The 16,712-nt window shown below is 41.8% G+C and overlaps 1 protein-coding gene across 1 annotated transcript; it reads left to right on the forward strand.

Moving 5' to 3' along the window:
- Positions 1-7,001: 7,001 nt before the first annotated feature.
- On the forward strand, positions 7,002-12,727 carry TAS2R3 (taste 2 receptor member 3). The gene has a single exon (XM_034965118.3). It carries the CDS (start codon positions 10,221-10,223, stop codon positions 11,166-11,168), a length of 948 nt encoding a protein of 315 aa, XP_034821009.2. The 5' UTR covers positions 7,002-10,220; the 3' UTR covers positions 11,169-12,727.
- Positions 12,728-16,712: the final 3,985 nt, after the last annotated feature.

A 16,712-nucleotide genomic window follows, 5' to 3' on the forward strand; every position in this document is an offset into this window, starting at 1 on the left:
TTGTGGTAACTGGCTCATTCCCTGAGGCACTTGGGACAGTGGGGGTTGTTGTCCCTGAAATCCCTGAGGAGCAAAGGGCTGAATTGGGAATGCCCCAGTTTGTTGTGGGGCCTGAGGCGGGCCCCTCTTCTCATTTCCCGACAATGGTTGCCCATTTCTATCAAATTTAGAATGACATTGACTAGCCCAGTGTTTTCCTTTTTGACATCTTGGACATAAGTCAGGTGGCTCTTTATCTGTTGTTGTAGTAGCTTGAATAGTTATATTTTGTTTATATGAGACTGGGCAATTCTTTTTTAGATGACCAACTTGACCACAATTATAACATTTCCCCCAAATGTTCTAACTTGTCTTCTAAAGCAACTCCCATTATTGCTTGAGCCATAAACATAGCTTTATGCATAGCTCCTCCTCCATCACAGGCTTTTACATACTCAGATTACATCTGATCCTGTGGGAACCTTACCTTTTAATGGCTTAATGGCTGATTGACACTCAGGATTGGCGTTTTCATATGCCATCAACTCCACTATGACCTTACAAGCATTCTCATCGGTAATTGACTTTTGAACAACATCTTGGAGCCTTGCCACAAAATCAGGGTAGGGCTCTTTAGAGCCTTGTCTTATTGTATTGAATGAGGGGCAGGCGGTTCCTGGGTCTTGGATTTTTTCCGAGGCCCTAAGGCAGGTAGCTCTAACTTGCTCAATGGCCTCATTTTGCATTAACGCTTGTTGACTAGTAGTGCTTCAATTTTGACCTGTTCCTAATAGTTGATCTGCATCTATGTTAACTGGAGGATTGGCAGCCCTATTTCTTCAGACCGACCTGTTGTTGTGCCCCATCAATCCACCAAGTCTTAAATTGTTAAAATTGAGAGGGTGAGAGAGACGATTTGGCCAGAACCTCCCAATCATAAGGAATGAGTCTATGTCCATGAGCAATGGAATCTAATAATGTCCTCATATAAGGGGAGTTGTGTCCATACTGTTTTACTCCCTCTTTCATATCTTTTAGCATTTTTATAGAAAAAGACTCATATCTGGCCTCAGCTAGGGGAGGCTCTCCCTCTTGGGCCCCTTCTCCAGGTGGTATTGGTTCTAATATTACTGGGAATTGCCATGCCTCAATATCTCTTTGTTTTCTTGCCTCATCAATAATTTTATGTAATACACTACCCTGCTCACTAGGTGGTGCTGTAGGATTAAGTCTCATAGTGGGCGGCTGAGGGTATGGCGCCCTGTGCTGTGGTGCTGGGAACATTCCTGGCTGTCCATACTGATTTTCCGGGGGTGCCCGACACTTAAGTTCGGCTGGCGGCCAGTATTGATAGGCTACTGGCAGTTGGGTCTTATTTTCTACCGGCTGATATTGTGGATACTGTATTTGGATTGGCATTGCCGTGACAGAGACTCTATCTTTCTCTATTTGATATTCTCTTGGGGTTTGTACTTGTCTAACCTGCATTTGAGGTTGTAATGTTACAGGCATCTGAACTGCTGGAAGAGGAGTTGGCCCTCGTGGTTTAGACTCTGATGGCCCTGCTAATTCTGGACCTTTTTCTTCTAATTTTAACGTTTCAGGATATATCACCTCCTGTAATTGATTATAATCAACATTTTGCATTGACTGAGCCATTACCGGCTCTGCTACATACTCACAATGTAAACTTCCCGTTCCTTTCCGGGATTTTATCCCTGCCTCTTCTTTACAATCTATTACACAGCTTTCAGGGGCATCAGAAACTGAAACACTATCTTCTTCTGTTTGAAACGGTTCTAAAGCTACTTTAATAATGACCCAATCATTCCATACTGTAAGTGGGATGATTTTACCCTCCCTACTTGCTTGTTTTAATTCTTTGCCATTTTTTCCCCAATCTTTTAGATATAAAGTTCCCTGTTCTAGAAACCATGGGCAAAATTTTCTATTGTTTGAAATAGTGTGATTAGATTTTTTTGTAGAAACTCTAACTCCCCCCCCTTTTTTTTAAAGAATTTTAATAGAATTGAGATGAGAGGCATATTTACTTTTAGTTTGCCCCATTGTTACCCTGGCTTTTTCCAAGCGCGCAAGCTTACCGCAAGGCTGACTGTAGACGTACTTGGGAATCTCTCGTTGACTTGTCCTCAATGACCACGCTGGAGCGTACCTTCACCCTAGAGAAAAGCACCCACGTTGGGCACCAGGTGAAGGGGTGGCCTGCCCCTCCACACCTGTGGATGGGGCATTGATAGATGAATCATCCCAATGGGATTCTAAGCTTCAGTTCAAATTGAAGGGGGTTGCTGAGCAGTGGTTAGTGTCTAACCTAAACATCTTTAAGACTAACCTACCTTCTTCATATCTTTTGTTTTTGGACAGTTTCATTAGTAGCATTGATGAAACATAGTTTACCAGCAATAAGGACCTGAAATATAACTAGAGATGAAATCGTTCATCTCCAGGTGATGCCACAGGAGCTGTGGTTCTATTCTATCTTTCTCTGCCCCTCTTATCTATCCTTTTAGAGTCTTCTTCAGAACTCTTGGGGAAGGTAGAAGAGGATCCTCTTAACAACCTCTGTCAGTGCCTCCCTTAGAGCCTTAGGTCCTACATTTTCCTTTTATTTTTCCACATGAATCATTATGTACATCATGTAATCTTACTTTTTATTACAAGATTCAGGAAATTTTAGAATACTAATAATTTACCAATAAAGATGAAATAGTAACTCAGTTTTTCAGTGCATCTTTTGCTCTTTAAAGTTTACATCAGCCCTCCCGAGGTCTGCCTGCCAGTTTGCTGCTGTATCCCAGAGGTTGGCTGCCACTGTGCAGGTTGTTTTGTTCAAATGGTAGAAGTCTCTCATACTGTCTAGGCCACTCTGTCTCCAGTTTGGCCTCTGACCCAGCCTATATATTTGTTCCCCAGCCTACATGTTCTGTCCTCTCTGCCTGAGAGTACGAGTACAGTGCTAACTGTAGCTTAGGTCATATTGGACTTTATTAGGTTCAGAATTCCCAAACTATGTTATAGGTCTGTGACTTTTTTGTTTTAAGGTATTTTCTGCACACTTGAGTAGCTTTTTTTATACCTACAATGCATTTTGGTTGAGGAAAGATGGAATTTTTTAGCTTTATCCTCTCCTTGCTCAGGAACGGTAGAAAATTCATTGCTGTTTTCTCCTGCCAGCCATCTTTCTTTTTCCTGCAGCTGGGACAGTTAATCAGCATATTAACTCTGCTCTCTTAAGTTCACACATTAAAACTGCCTGGTGATGTAGTCTTTATTCCTTCATGCCACATTCCTTAAGCAAAATTGGGCAGTGTATAAAATTTATCTTTTGAGCAACTCTTTCTTCCATCAGCACAGCAGCTTTTATACTCCTTAAGTGTTGTGAGAAATTATGCAGATTAACAGTCCTGTTTAAGCAGGGTAATAAATCTCTGCTTTGGGAAAATGACATGGTGAACAGAAGAGCTTAATTACCAACCTGGAGCAGTTTCTCAGCCCTGAATGCAGGGGTGGAAGAGGATGCTGTGCTGGATCACTGTGAGCCGAGGGGCTCTGCTTTAAACTCTCCCCTGGAGGTTGCCTCTTCTCTCCATGCCTCTGAAAGGCTGTGGAGCTGAAGCAGTGGTGCTTTATCAGACTTAGGTGTGTAGCATGCAGTCCTCAGCATGCGTATGATTCTATCAGAATGATTCTCGCCTCAAGTCAGTCAGACTTGCTAGGGAAACTTTGCCTACCCCTGGGAAGCCCCATCTGCTGAGAAACTTTCTCCTGCCCCCTAGCTGGTCTAGGAAGAGCGCATTTGGAAATATGATAGCAGTAAATAGCAGTAAAAGACTAGGGGTCTTCTAACCCAAGTTTTGGGTCTTGCATTTCCCTTTTTGATGTGATAGTGTCAGGGAATAAACTTCAGAAAACTGCACTGTGACCTCGATTTGGAGGTTTCCTGTTAAATGGTAAGATGAATAGTATACCTAGAAGAATGGGAGAAAAAGTTTCAAACAGTATGTCTGGGGTATCCCATTTTTGAAAAAGAAGTTGTAATGAAGATAGGCTTAATGTCTGGAGGGAGAAACATGAGGATGTTATTATCTCTAGAGAGGGTGATTATGCGTGATTTTCCTTGTTTCTTTACAGTTTTTTTAATATATATTTTAGCATTGAACATATATTACTTTTATAATAAAAAAAAACTTTTTATTTGGGGAAAAAAATCTTTCCATTATTTCTGAGCCAGACTAATTTACTCATTCACTTTTAGTGAGTACCACTTTACTGGATATGAATGAGAAAATCTTTTATATATTTTCCCCCACTATCTGTATTTTAGCATCTCATGCTTTTATAATTCATTCATCTGTTAATACGTGTACACAGCCCAAAATGATTTACTTTGAATACCAACCTAGCCAGGTGCAGTGGCTCATGCCTGTAATCCCAGCACTTTGGGAGGCCAAGGCGGGTGGATCACGAGGTCGGGAGATCAAGACCATCCTGGCTAACATGGTGAAACCCCGTCTCTACTGAAAATACAAAAAATTAGCTGGGTGTGGTGGTGGGCGCCTGTAGTCCCAGCTACTGGGGAGGCTGAGGCGGGAGAATGGCGTGAACCCGGGAGGCGGAGCTTGCAGTGAGCCGAGATCACGCCACTGCACTCCAGCCTGGGCGGCAGAGCCAGACTCCATCTCAAAAACAAAACGAACAAGCAAAAAAAAACCCAACCTATATGAGATCTACTGTTTGCTGCCTTTACAGTTCTCAAAGAATCAATCATTTCTTAAAACACACTGGACATTTTATTCAAAGATGATCCAAAAACACCAAAGATATATTTCTGTGGCAGTTTTGGCAATAGAGTATACATTTCTTTAGGAATTACTTGTCATTGCAATGTGGATTACAGCCTAACTTTTGCAGCCAAGTTAGGAGAAATTAGTGCTGTTTTCCCTTTGTTCCCTAATGAGATCATGGCAATTCTTGAAGGCAGGGTTTTCTTTTACTAAAACCACCCTTTTTCCCCAATCTAACTCAGCCTCACACAGTGACATGGAGATTGATAAATGTTTGTCATTCGGTTAGGTGGGACTTGAAAAGAAAATGAGGGCAGGATCATCTTGCTATTTTTCTGTTAGAGTATGCATAATATTCTGTGAAGATTTGTGGGAGTAACAGCAAGAAAATCGTTGTGGAAAATGAGAGGCAAGTCCAAGGTTAATGTATTACGGGGAAATCTCTTAAAGATGTAACAATAATCATATTAATGACTGTCATTTCTCTTCTGGTTACTATGTACCGAGCTAAGCTAAGTACTTTTTATCATTGTCTCATTTAGCCATTATCCTAAGAAGAAGGTACAATAATCCCGTTTTACAGGTGAGGAAACCCAAAACTGGGAGAGGTTAAATAACTTGTCAAAGTCATGCATCTTCCAAGATGCACACCTGGAGGTTGAACTCAGGTATGTGAAGTTTGCATTTTGCTTTCTGCCCAATGCCTGCCTCCACTTGCATTCATTCTCCACTGGCCCTCCATATCCACAGATTCCTGCAACCAACTGTATTTGTCTGTTTTCACACTGCTATGAAGATACTACCTGAGACTGGGTAATTTATAAACAAGAGAGGTTTAATTAACTCACAGTTCCGCATGGCTGGGGAGGCTTCAGGAAATTTATGGTCGTGGCAAAAGGTGAAGGGGAAGCAGGCACCTTCTTCACAAGGCAGCAGGAGAGGGCACAGGGGAAACTGCTACTTCTAAAACCATCAGATCTGGGGAGAATTCCCTCACTATCAGGACAACAGCACGGAGGAAACCACCCCCATGATCCAGTCACCTACCAGGTCCCTACCTGGACATGTGGGGATTACAATTTGAGATGAGATTTGGGTGGGGACATAACCAAACCATATCATCCTGCCCCAGCCCCTCCCAAATCTCATGTCCTTTTCACATTTAAAAACCAATCATACTTTCTCAACAGTCCCCCAAAGTCTTAACTCATTCCAGCATTAACTCAAAAGTCCAAGTCCAAAGTCTCATCTAAGACAAGCCAAGTCCCTTCCACCTATGAGCCTGTAAAATAAAATTAGTTACTTCTAAGATACCATGAGGGTACAGGCATTGGGCAAATGTTTCCAGTCCAAATGGGAGAAATTGACCAAAATAAAGGGGCTACAGGCCTCATGCAAGTCTGAAAACACGGCAGAGCAGTCATTAAATCTTAAAGCTCTGAAATCATCTCCTTTGATTCCACGTCTCACATGTAGGCCACCCCAGGGCATGCTGATGCAAGAGGTGGGCTCCCACAATCTTGGTCTTGGGCAGCTGCCCCTGCGTTCCTGTGGCTCAGCAAGGTACAGCCCCTGTGTCCACTTTCATGGGCTGGTGTTGAATGCCTGCAGCATTTCTAGGCACTTGGTGCAAGCTGTCAGTGGATCTACCTTTCTGGGGTCTGGAGGATGGGTGCCCCCTTCTCACAGCTCCACTAGGCAATGCCCCAGTGGGGACCCTGTGCAGGGGCTACAACTCCACATTTTCCTTCCACACTGCCATAGCAGAAGTTCTCCTTGAGGGCTCCTTTTAGCCGTGGCTGGTGCTGGATCCACTGGGATGCATGGAACCAAGTCCCGAGGTTGCACAGAGCAGTTGGGCCCTGGGTCTGGCCCAGGAAACCATTTTTCTCTCTAAGACCTCTGGGCCTGTGATAGGAGGGGCCGCCAAGAAGGTCTTTGACATGCCCTAGAGACATTTTCCCCATTGTCTTGACTATTAACATTTGGCTCCTTGTTACTTATGCAAATTTCTTCAGCCAGCTTGAATTCCTCCTCAGAAAGTCAGTTTTTCTTTTCTACCACATGGTCAGGCTGCACATTTTCCAAACCATTATGCTCTCCTTCTCTTAAATATAAGGTTCAGTTGGGCATCTTCTATATGTCATGCACCCATATAGGACCTGAATGTAGGGATGTATATAACAGGATTCCTGCACTGAAGGAATTCACAATTAAGCTTATGAGGGGTTAGGGAGGATAAGCAGGAACTTTTGTAGCTAAATGGGATAGGGTGTGAGGAGTAGCTTAGAAGAGAATGGATAGGTGAGCTTTCAGCAGAGGAAACAGCATGAGCAAAGATCCAGAAACAAAAGTTTATGAAACAAAGGTGAGGCATGGAAAGTGGGTTGGGGCTAGATAGTAAAGGGCCTTGAAAGCTTTCAGAGAACTTTGGCAATGGGGAGCAATAGAAGGTTTGAAAACAAGGACATCTTATCAGAATTGTGCGTTAGAAGAACAACAAAGACAGAGTGAAGGGCTAGAAGGAGAAAGCCTAGAGGCAGTTAGGAAGCTCTAATAAGCCTAGAAAGGTTAGCAAGAATGGGGATGAGAAGTGACTTGAGGGGCGTTTGGGATTCAAGTTGATTTGACAAATAGTAATTGTGTACCAATTTTGTGCCGGACCCTGTGCTAGGCTCTGTGTTAGAGATACTGCAGAGAATCACTTATAGCTTCTGCCCAAGATCTAGTGGTGACACAACCACTATTGCTAAGAGGAAATGCAATTCAGAGGTGGTTCTGAGGTTCCTGCATGGAGATGTGTGGATAGTAGCACTTCATTTCTGAGTTTATGGAACATGGATGTGGGAGCAGAGTTGAGAGGGGGAAAGATAATGAGCTTAGTTTTGAATAAGTTTATCTGTAGACTTTCTAATGGCTCTTTGGCAGGGTATTAATTATATTAGTCTGGAGCTCTGAGGAGAAGTTGAGACAGGAGTGATTATTCTTTTTCTTCTGCTAAACACATTATAAATGGTTTATGAGATAACATTTTTGTTTTGTATTTTTAAATTTTATTTATTTATCCTTTATTTATAACATATGTATGTATGTTGGAGTCTCGCTGTGTCGCCCAGGCTGGAGTGCAGTGGTGCGATCATAGCTCACTGCAGCCTCAAACTCATGGTTGCAAGTGATGCTCTCACCTTGGCCTCCTGGGTCACTGGGATGATAAGCATGAGCTACCATGCCTGGCTGTGAGATAACTTTAAAGCATTCTAGCTTTCTATTGTAGATTCTAGCTTTCTGTTATAGAAAACCATATTGTGGAAAAGATTTCCAGTTGCCTACCTGTTTTAAGATGTACCTGGGACTTGCCTTAATCATGTAGGGTAGGAGACAACTGCTTTAATCATGTTACACAGACAACTGCTTTGAAAGAAGAGTCTTTTATTTCACAGTTCCCAATAGGAGGTGGCATGCTATGCCATGCAAGGCCACTCAGGGATGCACTGGAGTTGGTCAGGAGGAAGAAGGAGAGGGGAAAACATAAGCCAGAGCCTTTGTTGTGTTTTTCATAGGGAAGCAATGAGTAAGGCACCAGTGGAAAGCTAAGCAAGTTTAGGATTGGGTAGTTTGAATAATTTCAGCAGGCTGCAGGTTCTCAAGATGGTCCCTAGTTATCAGGTGCCTGGCCCTGGGGTGATTGAAGGCAAGGTCATAGTGTCCTGGGCTCGTTTTCTACCTCCTAAGCAAAGGAGGTAGATGGGAGGGGCAGTGTGGATTCAGGATTGGCTGGTTTGCTTATCAAAGGAGTTTTCTCAGGCGAGTTTGCTAACTCCAGGAATTAGCTAACCTTGGGAGGGCATGCCCTCTCTGGGTCTGCAAGGCCCAAAAGTGTCAAAGCATAAAATACAGAAAATAAACATGATTAATGCACTACCCAGTATTTATTGTCCCTTCTGTATTTGTAGAACCCAGATGTGACAGGGTGCACAGCACATGTACTGCATTCCTGTTCTTTTCAGTTAGGGGTTGCCAAGGGGCTATAGGCAGAAGTCACTTGGTGATGCTCTCAGGGAACTTTCTATATGAGTTACTCTTGGGAGGCGTATCCTGTGTGCTTCCCCAGACTCTCGTCCTACAGCATTTTCTTTTTTGTCTGAAATGTGGACATTTCATGGCTGGATTTCCAGTTGCCATCTTGGACCATGAGGCAATCTTCAGAATGGAAGATAGAAGAAGCTGGGATCTGCAATCACCATGCAACCACCATACCAGCCTGGACAGTTTGCCTCTGGACTGCTTTGGGAGACAAAAATATACCTCTCCTCTAAGCCACTTACTTGTGTTGTGTACTTAAACCTAATTCTTTCTTATTCATATATTGTTGACTTTATCTCCATATACATGAGCAACTCTTTACTCTTATCTTTCTCTTACATGACCTTTCACGGCAAGTAGAAGTAAAATCTTTTCTTTATTCCCACAATCCTTTAGGTTTTAAACTAATGTCTCATTAAATTTAGGGAAGGGAGTAGGACATAAAAAGTATACAAACCTTAGCAATTAGCTTTAAAAAGAGTCAACATAAGCATACTTTAATATAAACTACATACTGCTTAATTCTGCATATAGTCCTGAATGAAGATCCTTAATTAATAGCCCCTTGTTAAATAGAGGAGCTCTTAGGTTAAGAACAGAAGTATTGTTCTTATGCCTCCCTGGACAGTATTATAGCAGACTAGCAATCCAGAGTGGGTCTGAGACTTCCCACTGCAAGTCCAAGATCGGGATGTAAGCTTGGCCACTTTCTGGTGAGGCTTCTCTTTCTAGCTTATAGCTTACGGCCATCTCTCTGCATGTAAGCCAGGCTCCAAGGGGCATGCCTTTTAATTCTAATCCATGATCAATGGCACTGAACTTTTACAATTTTATGCACTTAAACCTCACTCCAGGTGGATAGTGGCTCCTAGTGGAATTCCTTTTCTGTATCTCTGAGTCCTCGCTCCTGAGGAATGAGACTTTTTACTCTTCTGAGTAATTCTGAGCCTCCTCCATTTGGTGCCGCTCATCTTTCTGTTTTGGGTAACTCAGAGCCCTACACCCTTTGAAACTGAGTCCAAGTCCTCCATCATCTTTGTGACCTAGATCTCTTCCTTCTCTATGTGACACTGGACACTACTCATTTGCATTTTAGCAAAGAGCTGCAAAGTTTAGGTTCATAGATGGAATATGACAATCCATATCATCTGTGAAGAGGACAGACTAACCTGAAAGAGCCAGAGAGGATTTCCTAAATTGTGCTCTACGACAGACTAAATTGGGCAGAGACGAGACAGGTACAGTGAAGCAACAGGTAGAGGAGTAGATTAACGAGAAAAATATCAAATCAGTGAGGAGATTCTACGTATCAACAGAAAGAACAAAGATCAGGGCTGCCTAATTGCTGACACAATGGGACTCACCGAGGGGGTGTTCCTGATTCTGTCTGGCACTCAGTTCACACTGGGAATTCTGGTCAATTGTTTCATTGAGTTGGTCAATGGTAGCAGCTGGTTCAAGACCAAGAGAATGTCTTTGTCTGACTTCATCATCACCACCCTGGCACTCTTGAGGATCATTCTGCTGTGTATTATCTTGACTGATAGTTTTTTAATAGAATTCTCTCCCAACACACATGATTCAGGGATAATAATGCAAATTATTGATGTTTCCTGGACATTTACAAACCATCTGAGCATTTGGCTTGCCACCTGTCTTGGTGTCCTCTACTGCCTGAAAATCGCCAGTTTCTCTCACCCCACATTCCTCTGGCTCAAGTGGAGAGTTTCTAGGGTGATGGTATGGATGCTGTTGGGTGCACTGCTCTTATCCTGTGGTAGTACTGCATCTCTGATCAATGAGTTTAAGCTCTATTCTGTCTTTAGGGGAATTGAGGCCACCAGGAATGTGACTGAACACTTCAGAAAGAAGAGGAGTGAGTATTATCTGATCCATGTTCTTGGGACTCTGTGGTACCTGCCTCCCTTAATTGTGTCCCTGGCCTCCTACTCTTTGCTCATCTTCTCCCTGGGGAGGCACACACGGCAGATGCTGCAAAATGGGACAAGCTCCAGAGATCCAACCACTGAGGCCCACAAGAGGGCCATCAGAATCATCCTTTCCTTCTTCTTTCTCTTCTTACTTTACTTTCTTGCTTTCTTAATTGCATCATTTGGTAATTTCCTACCAAAAACCAAGATGGCTAAGATGATTGGCGAAGTAATGACAATGTTTTATCCTGCTGGCCACTCATTTATTCTCATTCTGGGGAACAGTAAGCTGAAGCAGACATTTGTAGTGATGCTCCGGTGTGAGTCTGGTCATCTGAAGCCTGGATCCAAGGGACCCATTTTCTCTTAGAGTAACAGAGGGCATGGGGTGGAGCCCTTGAGCCTTTTGGCCTGGCTCAAGACTACAGGACTCTTCCTGACCTTCCTATGTTACCAGTTCCATAACATCACTAGGAGAGAAACACTGACTCCTTTGCCCCTGGTCCCTGGGCACTTGTTCCAAGGTGAAAGCCACGCTTCTCACGGCCTCTCTCTGTATGGTGGTTGTGGAGGTGGGGAGGGTGCAGGAGTAGTAGTCTTGGAAATGACCATGTCGTAAGAACACTCTCACTATAAACATATGGTGCTGTATTTTAATAATCATCAGCTCGACATAATGAGTCTGATTACTAGTTTCAACTTAAATTAGATACTAACAGTGATAAAATTACATAGTAGACTTGAAGGAAAGAGCAAAAGCTTTGCAGTCCTGTAGATGTGGGTTTGAATTCTGATTCTGGCCAAGATTTTTGGCCTCCGGTGAGTTACTTTAATTACCTGTCTGATTCCCTCTTCTGATCCCTACTGGCCATTTTAGCACAGTGTGTTGTGTACAGTACTCAGTAAGTGAAGGCTATTATTGCGCTAATATTGGATTGTGCAGCAACAGCAATTTCCATATGATTCCAGTTCCCACAAACACATTGTGTAATGATGAAAACAGTGGAAAGAAAATCAAGACCTTTAGATTCTAGATTCCAATTCAATCTTGCATTTCATGATCATTTTGCTAAAGTACATTTTCAAGTAATTATTTTGTAGATTGGGCAAAAGACCAAGTAGTTTTGTTTTTATTTTTGACCAAGATGCCTACCTGGTTTTAAAATTACAGTTTTATCAAATGTAATGTAAGTGAATTTTGTAAGTTTAATCACTTTTATTTAAATAGAAGTATATAGGCATTGATTTACTTCCTGTTATTTACAATTTTGACATGTCAATGAAAAGATATTGCTTAATATCCTGACGAATTCTCAAATTTGTAAACATATTCAGTTAATACACATGGCATTATTCAGAAATGTGTATTTCTAGCCCTAATGGGACTCTCAGAAGTGGACTGTTGTGGCTAAGAATGTAGACCCTGAAATTAGACAATCTGTGTTTAAATCTGGCTTTGGCCCTTTTGAACTGGGTGACCTTGGGGAAACTTCTTAACCAGTCTCTATTTAACTTTCTTCACCTGTAAAATAGAAATAGTAATTTGTGTGTGTGTGTGTGTGTTGGGATAAAGTTGTTGGAAGGAATGAGTGAATTAACACATGGAAAGTGCTTAGAGTTCTACATGGAACAAACACACAGTAAAACTGCTATCGTTGTTATTTTGTGAAAAGGAGCATACTTTGACATAATAAAAAGGAGTATATTTGGACATAGCATGAATGTCCATTACATTACTGGACATTTGGTCATATGTAACCAGAAATTGACGTTAGGGTTGTTCTGGGATTTATATGTTAATTCCTAAAATGATGGGAATAAAATTTCCTTTGGTCTGCACAGTTTGCATTATCCCATTGGATTAAACACCTCCACAACCAGCAAGTGAGGGTTCAGGAGAAAAACCATATTACTGATAGATAAAATAAAGAACTGACTTGTTTTCATCACATTTGAGCTTGTAGAGTGAGTAAATTTTGTTAGTCCCACTATCATTAAATTGTCATTGTGACTTGGTGGAGCTTGGCCAACGGTCTGAGCAAGATTTCCAGGTTAACTCTGAAATACATATTTTCAGGAGTTGATGAGTGGAGTTTCTTGGCCATGTTCTGTCTGGTGTCAATTTCCATTTGTGGCCAGACAGTGTATTCATAGCCAGAGAGGAAAGATTTCTGAATTGCCCTTGGCTTTTCAGGCTTCTCCCCTTATTGCCCAGCTAGCAGATCCCCTTGAGAAAGGGATGAGTTCTGCCTAGCTTCTGGATGTTGCTGTAATATTCCAGGAATGAATACATGGTTCACTTCATTTTGATTCTGGCTAACCTTGATTCCAGTTCATTCCTTCCTGCCACAAACATTTATTTAACACTTATTGTGCACCAAGCACTGTACGAGACCAAGCACTGCACGAGACGCTTGTTCCTTGAACACTGTTCTGTTCTCAAAAACATTACTTAGTGCGTAATATAGACACAGAAACAAGTATTTAATTGCTGCATCACTGAAACAGGTGCTTCAGGTACAATAAAGGGATCATCCGATCTTGAGGGTCCTGATGCAGGTGATCTTTGTATCTAGACCCCTTTTGTGGCAGCCTTGAAAATGTGCGCTCGGATCTCTGCTGTGGAGGCACAATTGGCTGATGGCTCCAGCTTTGGAGATCCACTACCTTGAGGCCACATCTCCTGCAGGCTTCTCCCAGCCAGTGGTGGAGCACTGTGGAGTACTAAGGCAGGTCTGTTTTGCTGAGACATGCGACTCCTCTAACAGGCAATTTTGGCCAAGGACTCTGCATCAGCTTGGTCGAAGTTTTCTTGGACCTCTACTGCACTTTAGAACTCTCTCTACCCAATTATTCCATACCCCTCTTTACCTCTTCCCCCCTTTTATAGCTGTCAGACCTACATTGCTCTCTGAATACTCTGCTCACTTCTTCTGGCTCCCACCCACCTAACATCTCTTGCACATCTAATCTTTTTTAAGCCTCTGCCTCTTGGCAGACCTCTCATATAAGTAATCTCTGTATTAAAAAGCTAGTGCAGGTGATAAAGATACTCACTAAAAGACATATAAGTGTATGTGCATATGTGTGTGTGTGTGTGTGTTCTAAGTGCACCAGAATTCTAGAAATCATTCCAGATTCTGCCTTCTTCTACAGCCTCAATATCCATTTAGTTGCCAGATCCCTTTGGTTGTACTTCAAAACATTTCCCTCAAATGTTCCCTGGTCTCCATTTCCACTCTTTTCAGCCCATCAGAGTGATTGCAACAGGATTCTAACTAGTTTCCTGCTTCCAGCTCCATCCCCTTCCAGCAAAGCCTTTCCTTATTACTTGGATTGTGTTCTTCATACAGTGAAAATATGAAAGTAATGCTACCCTCTTGAAAGTCTTGCAATGGCTCTCCATTGCTTTGGGTAAAGTCCAAACTACTTAGTTTACAGCATAAAGTCAGTCTTCATTTGGTCTCTGTTTTCTTCTTTTTAGTTTCATCTTCTCGTTCCTTGCTTTTCCAAAAGAACTTTGAACTATTTCTAGTTCCCAAATATGCCATACTCTTCTTGCTACTATGCTTTTCCATGTGCTGCTTTCTATGCCTAGAATTATCTTTCTTATCAGCTGTGTCAACTTCTCTTATTCTTCAACACCTTCCTCCTCTGGGAAACTTTCTCTGACTCTTTTAGGTGACGCTAAGCACTTATTCTTTGTGTTTTTCTAATGTTGTACATGCCTCTGATCACATTAGTATAATAATTATGCCCAAATTCTGTACCTACTATGGCATAGATACTTCGTGATTTATCTTTCCAGTTTCATCTCCCACTACTTCTCTTCCTGTCCTTGTACCCCTCCCCTCCTCTGTTTTCTGAACCCACCACACACTGTCACCTCTTAGTCTGCATGTAGAGTTCTCTGCTTCCAATATCCTTCTTTCTCCCTACCTTAGCTTTTTTTTGGATAATCTCTTTGCATCCTTTAAGACTTAATTTATATGTCTTCTCAGTTCCTGAACTGCCAAAACTGGATCAAGTGCGCCTCCTGAACACTCCTGTTGCGCTCCTTGTGTTTCCTTATTATGGCATCTAAAACTCTCAACTCTAATAGTCTATTCATCTGTCTTTTTTACCATGTTGTATATTCTTTGAAGGGAGGATGTGCTGTGGGTGATTCTTCTCTATTTCCCTAGCACCTAACAGTGTCTGGCTGATAATAAGTTTATAGAATGAAAGAACCAGTGAGGGGAAGTCTAGTGTAGTAGAAAGAGCTCAGTCTCAGACCTTTCAGCTTAGCCACTTCTTTGCTGCTGTGGTTTGGATGTCCCTTCCAAAACTCATGACAGAATGGAATTGTGTCCTTGTAACAGTGTTGAGAGGTAGGGCCTTTAAGAGGTGATTTGGTCATGAGGGCTTTGCCCTCATGAATGGATTAATGCAGGAGTGGGTTTGTTATTGTGGGAGTTTGGCCCCCTTTTCCTGTCTTGTTCTCATGTACACATTCTTGCCCTCTGCCATGTTATGAAGTACTAAGTAGGCCCTCATTAGATGCTGAGTTGATGCCAGCACCATGCTCTTGGACTTCCCAGCTTTCAGAACTGTGAGCCAACTAGACTTCTTTTCTTTATAAATTACCCAATATGTGGTATTCTGTTATAGCAGCAGAAAATGGGCTAAGGCATTTGCTCTGGTATTAGGCAGTCACTTATTTTCCCTGATCTTCATTTTCCTCACTCATAAATAGGGATAACCATATACTCCTCCTAGGATGCCTGATGCACTGCTGGGAACATAGCAAGCATTTAAAAAACCACAAGTAATGGAAGTTTTCTTCTTTCTCCTAAGTGCCATGTATACTTTTTTGAAAAAAATTTTTTTTTCTTATTTTAAATTTAATCACCTTCCATCTGGAAACTGAGAAGGAGAAGTTTAGCTACTATTTCATATAAATTAATATTGACAGAAGACTAAATTTCTTTGAAGATAATTTTAAAAAAATAAATAAAAGTAACAAATCTGAAAATGTTTACATTACTTTCTTAAAACTTCTGAAATATTAGCTAATAACAGAAGAATCTTCATGCCAATTTTGATTTTAATTATCAATAACTTTTAACGTAGGGTCTCCTTAAAAAGTCTCATTTATAGAAATCATTGCTACAAAAAGCTTAAGGAAGGGTGTATGTTTTTTTGCCCCAACTTTTTTTTTTAATTATACTTTAAGTTTTAGGGTACATGTGCACAACGTGCAGGTTTGTTACACATGTATACCTGTGCCATGTTGGTGTGCCGCACCCATTAACTCATCATTTAACATTAGGTATATCTCCTAATGCTATCTCTCCCCCCTGCCCCCAACCCACAACAGGCCCCAGTGTGTGATGTTCCCCTTCCTGTGTTCATGGGTTCTCGTTGTTGAATTCCCACCTATGAGTGAGAACATGCGGTGTTTGGTTTTCTGTCCTTGCGATAGTCTGCTGAGAATGATGGTTTCCAGCTTCATCCATGTCCCTACAAAGGACATGCATTCATCATTTTTTATGGCTGCATAGTATTCCATGGTGTATATGTGCCACATTTTCTTAATCGAGTCTATCATTGTTGGACATTTGGCTTGGTTCCAAGTCTTTGCTATTGTGAATAGTGCCGCAATAAACATATGTGTGCATGTGTCTTTATAGCAGCATGATTTATAATCCTTTGGATATGTACCCAGTAATGGGATGGCTGGGTCAAATGGTATTTCTAGTTCTACATCCCTGAGGAATTGCCACACTGTCTTCCACAATGGTTGAACTAGTTTACAGTCCCACCAACAGTGTAAAGGTGTTCCTATTTCTCCACATCCTCTCCAGCACCTGTTGTTTCCTGACTTTTTAATGATCGCCATTCTAACTGGTGTGAGATGGTATCTCATTGTGGT

This window comes from Pan paniscus, chromosome 6, assembly GCF_029289425.2.
Source record: "Pan paniscus chromosome 6, NHGRI_mPanPan1-v2.0_pri, whole genome shotgun sequence".
Lineage (NCBI taxonomy): Eukaryota > Metazoa > Chordata > Mammalia > Primates > Hominidae > Pan > Pan paniscus.

What these genes read in the sequence shown, in the direction of transcription:
- TAS2R3 (XM_034965118.3), top strand. Translation starts at nt 10,221, where the DNA reads ATGGGACTCACCGAGGGGGTGTTCCTGATTCTGTCTGGCACTCAGTTC.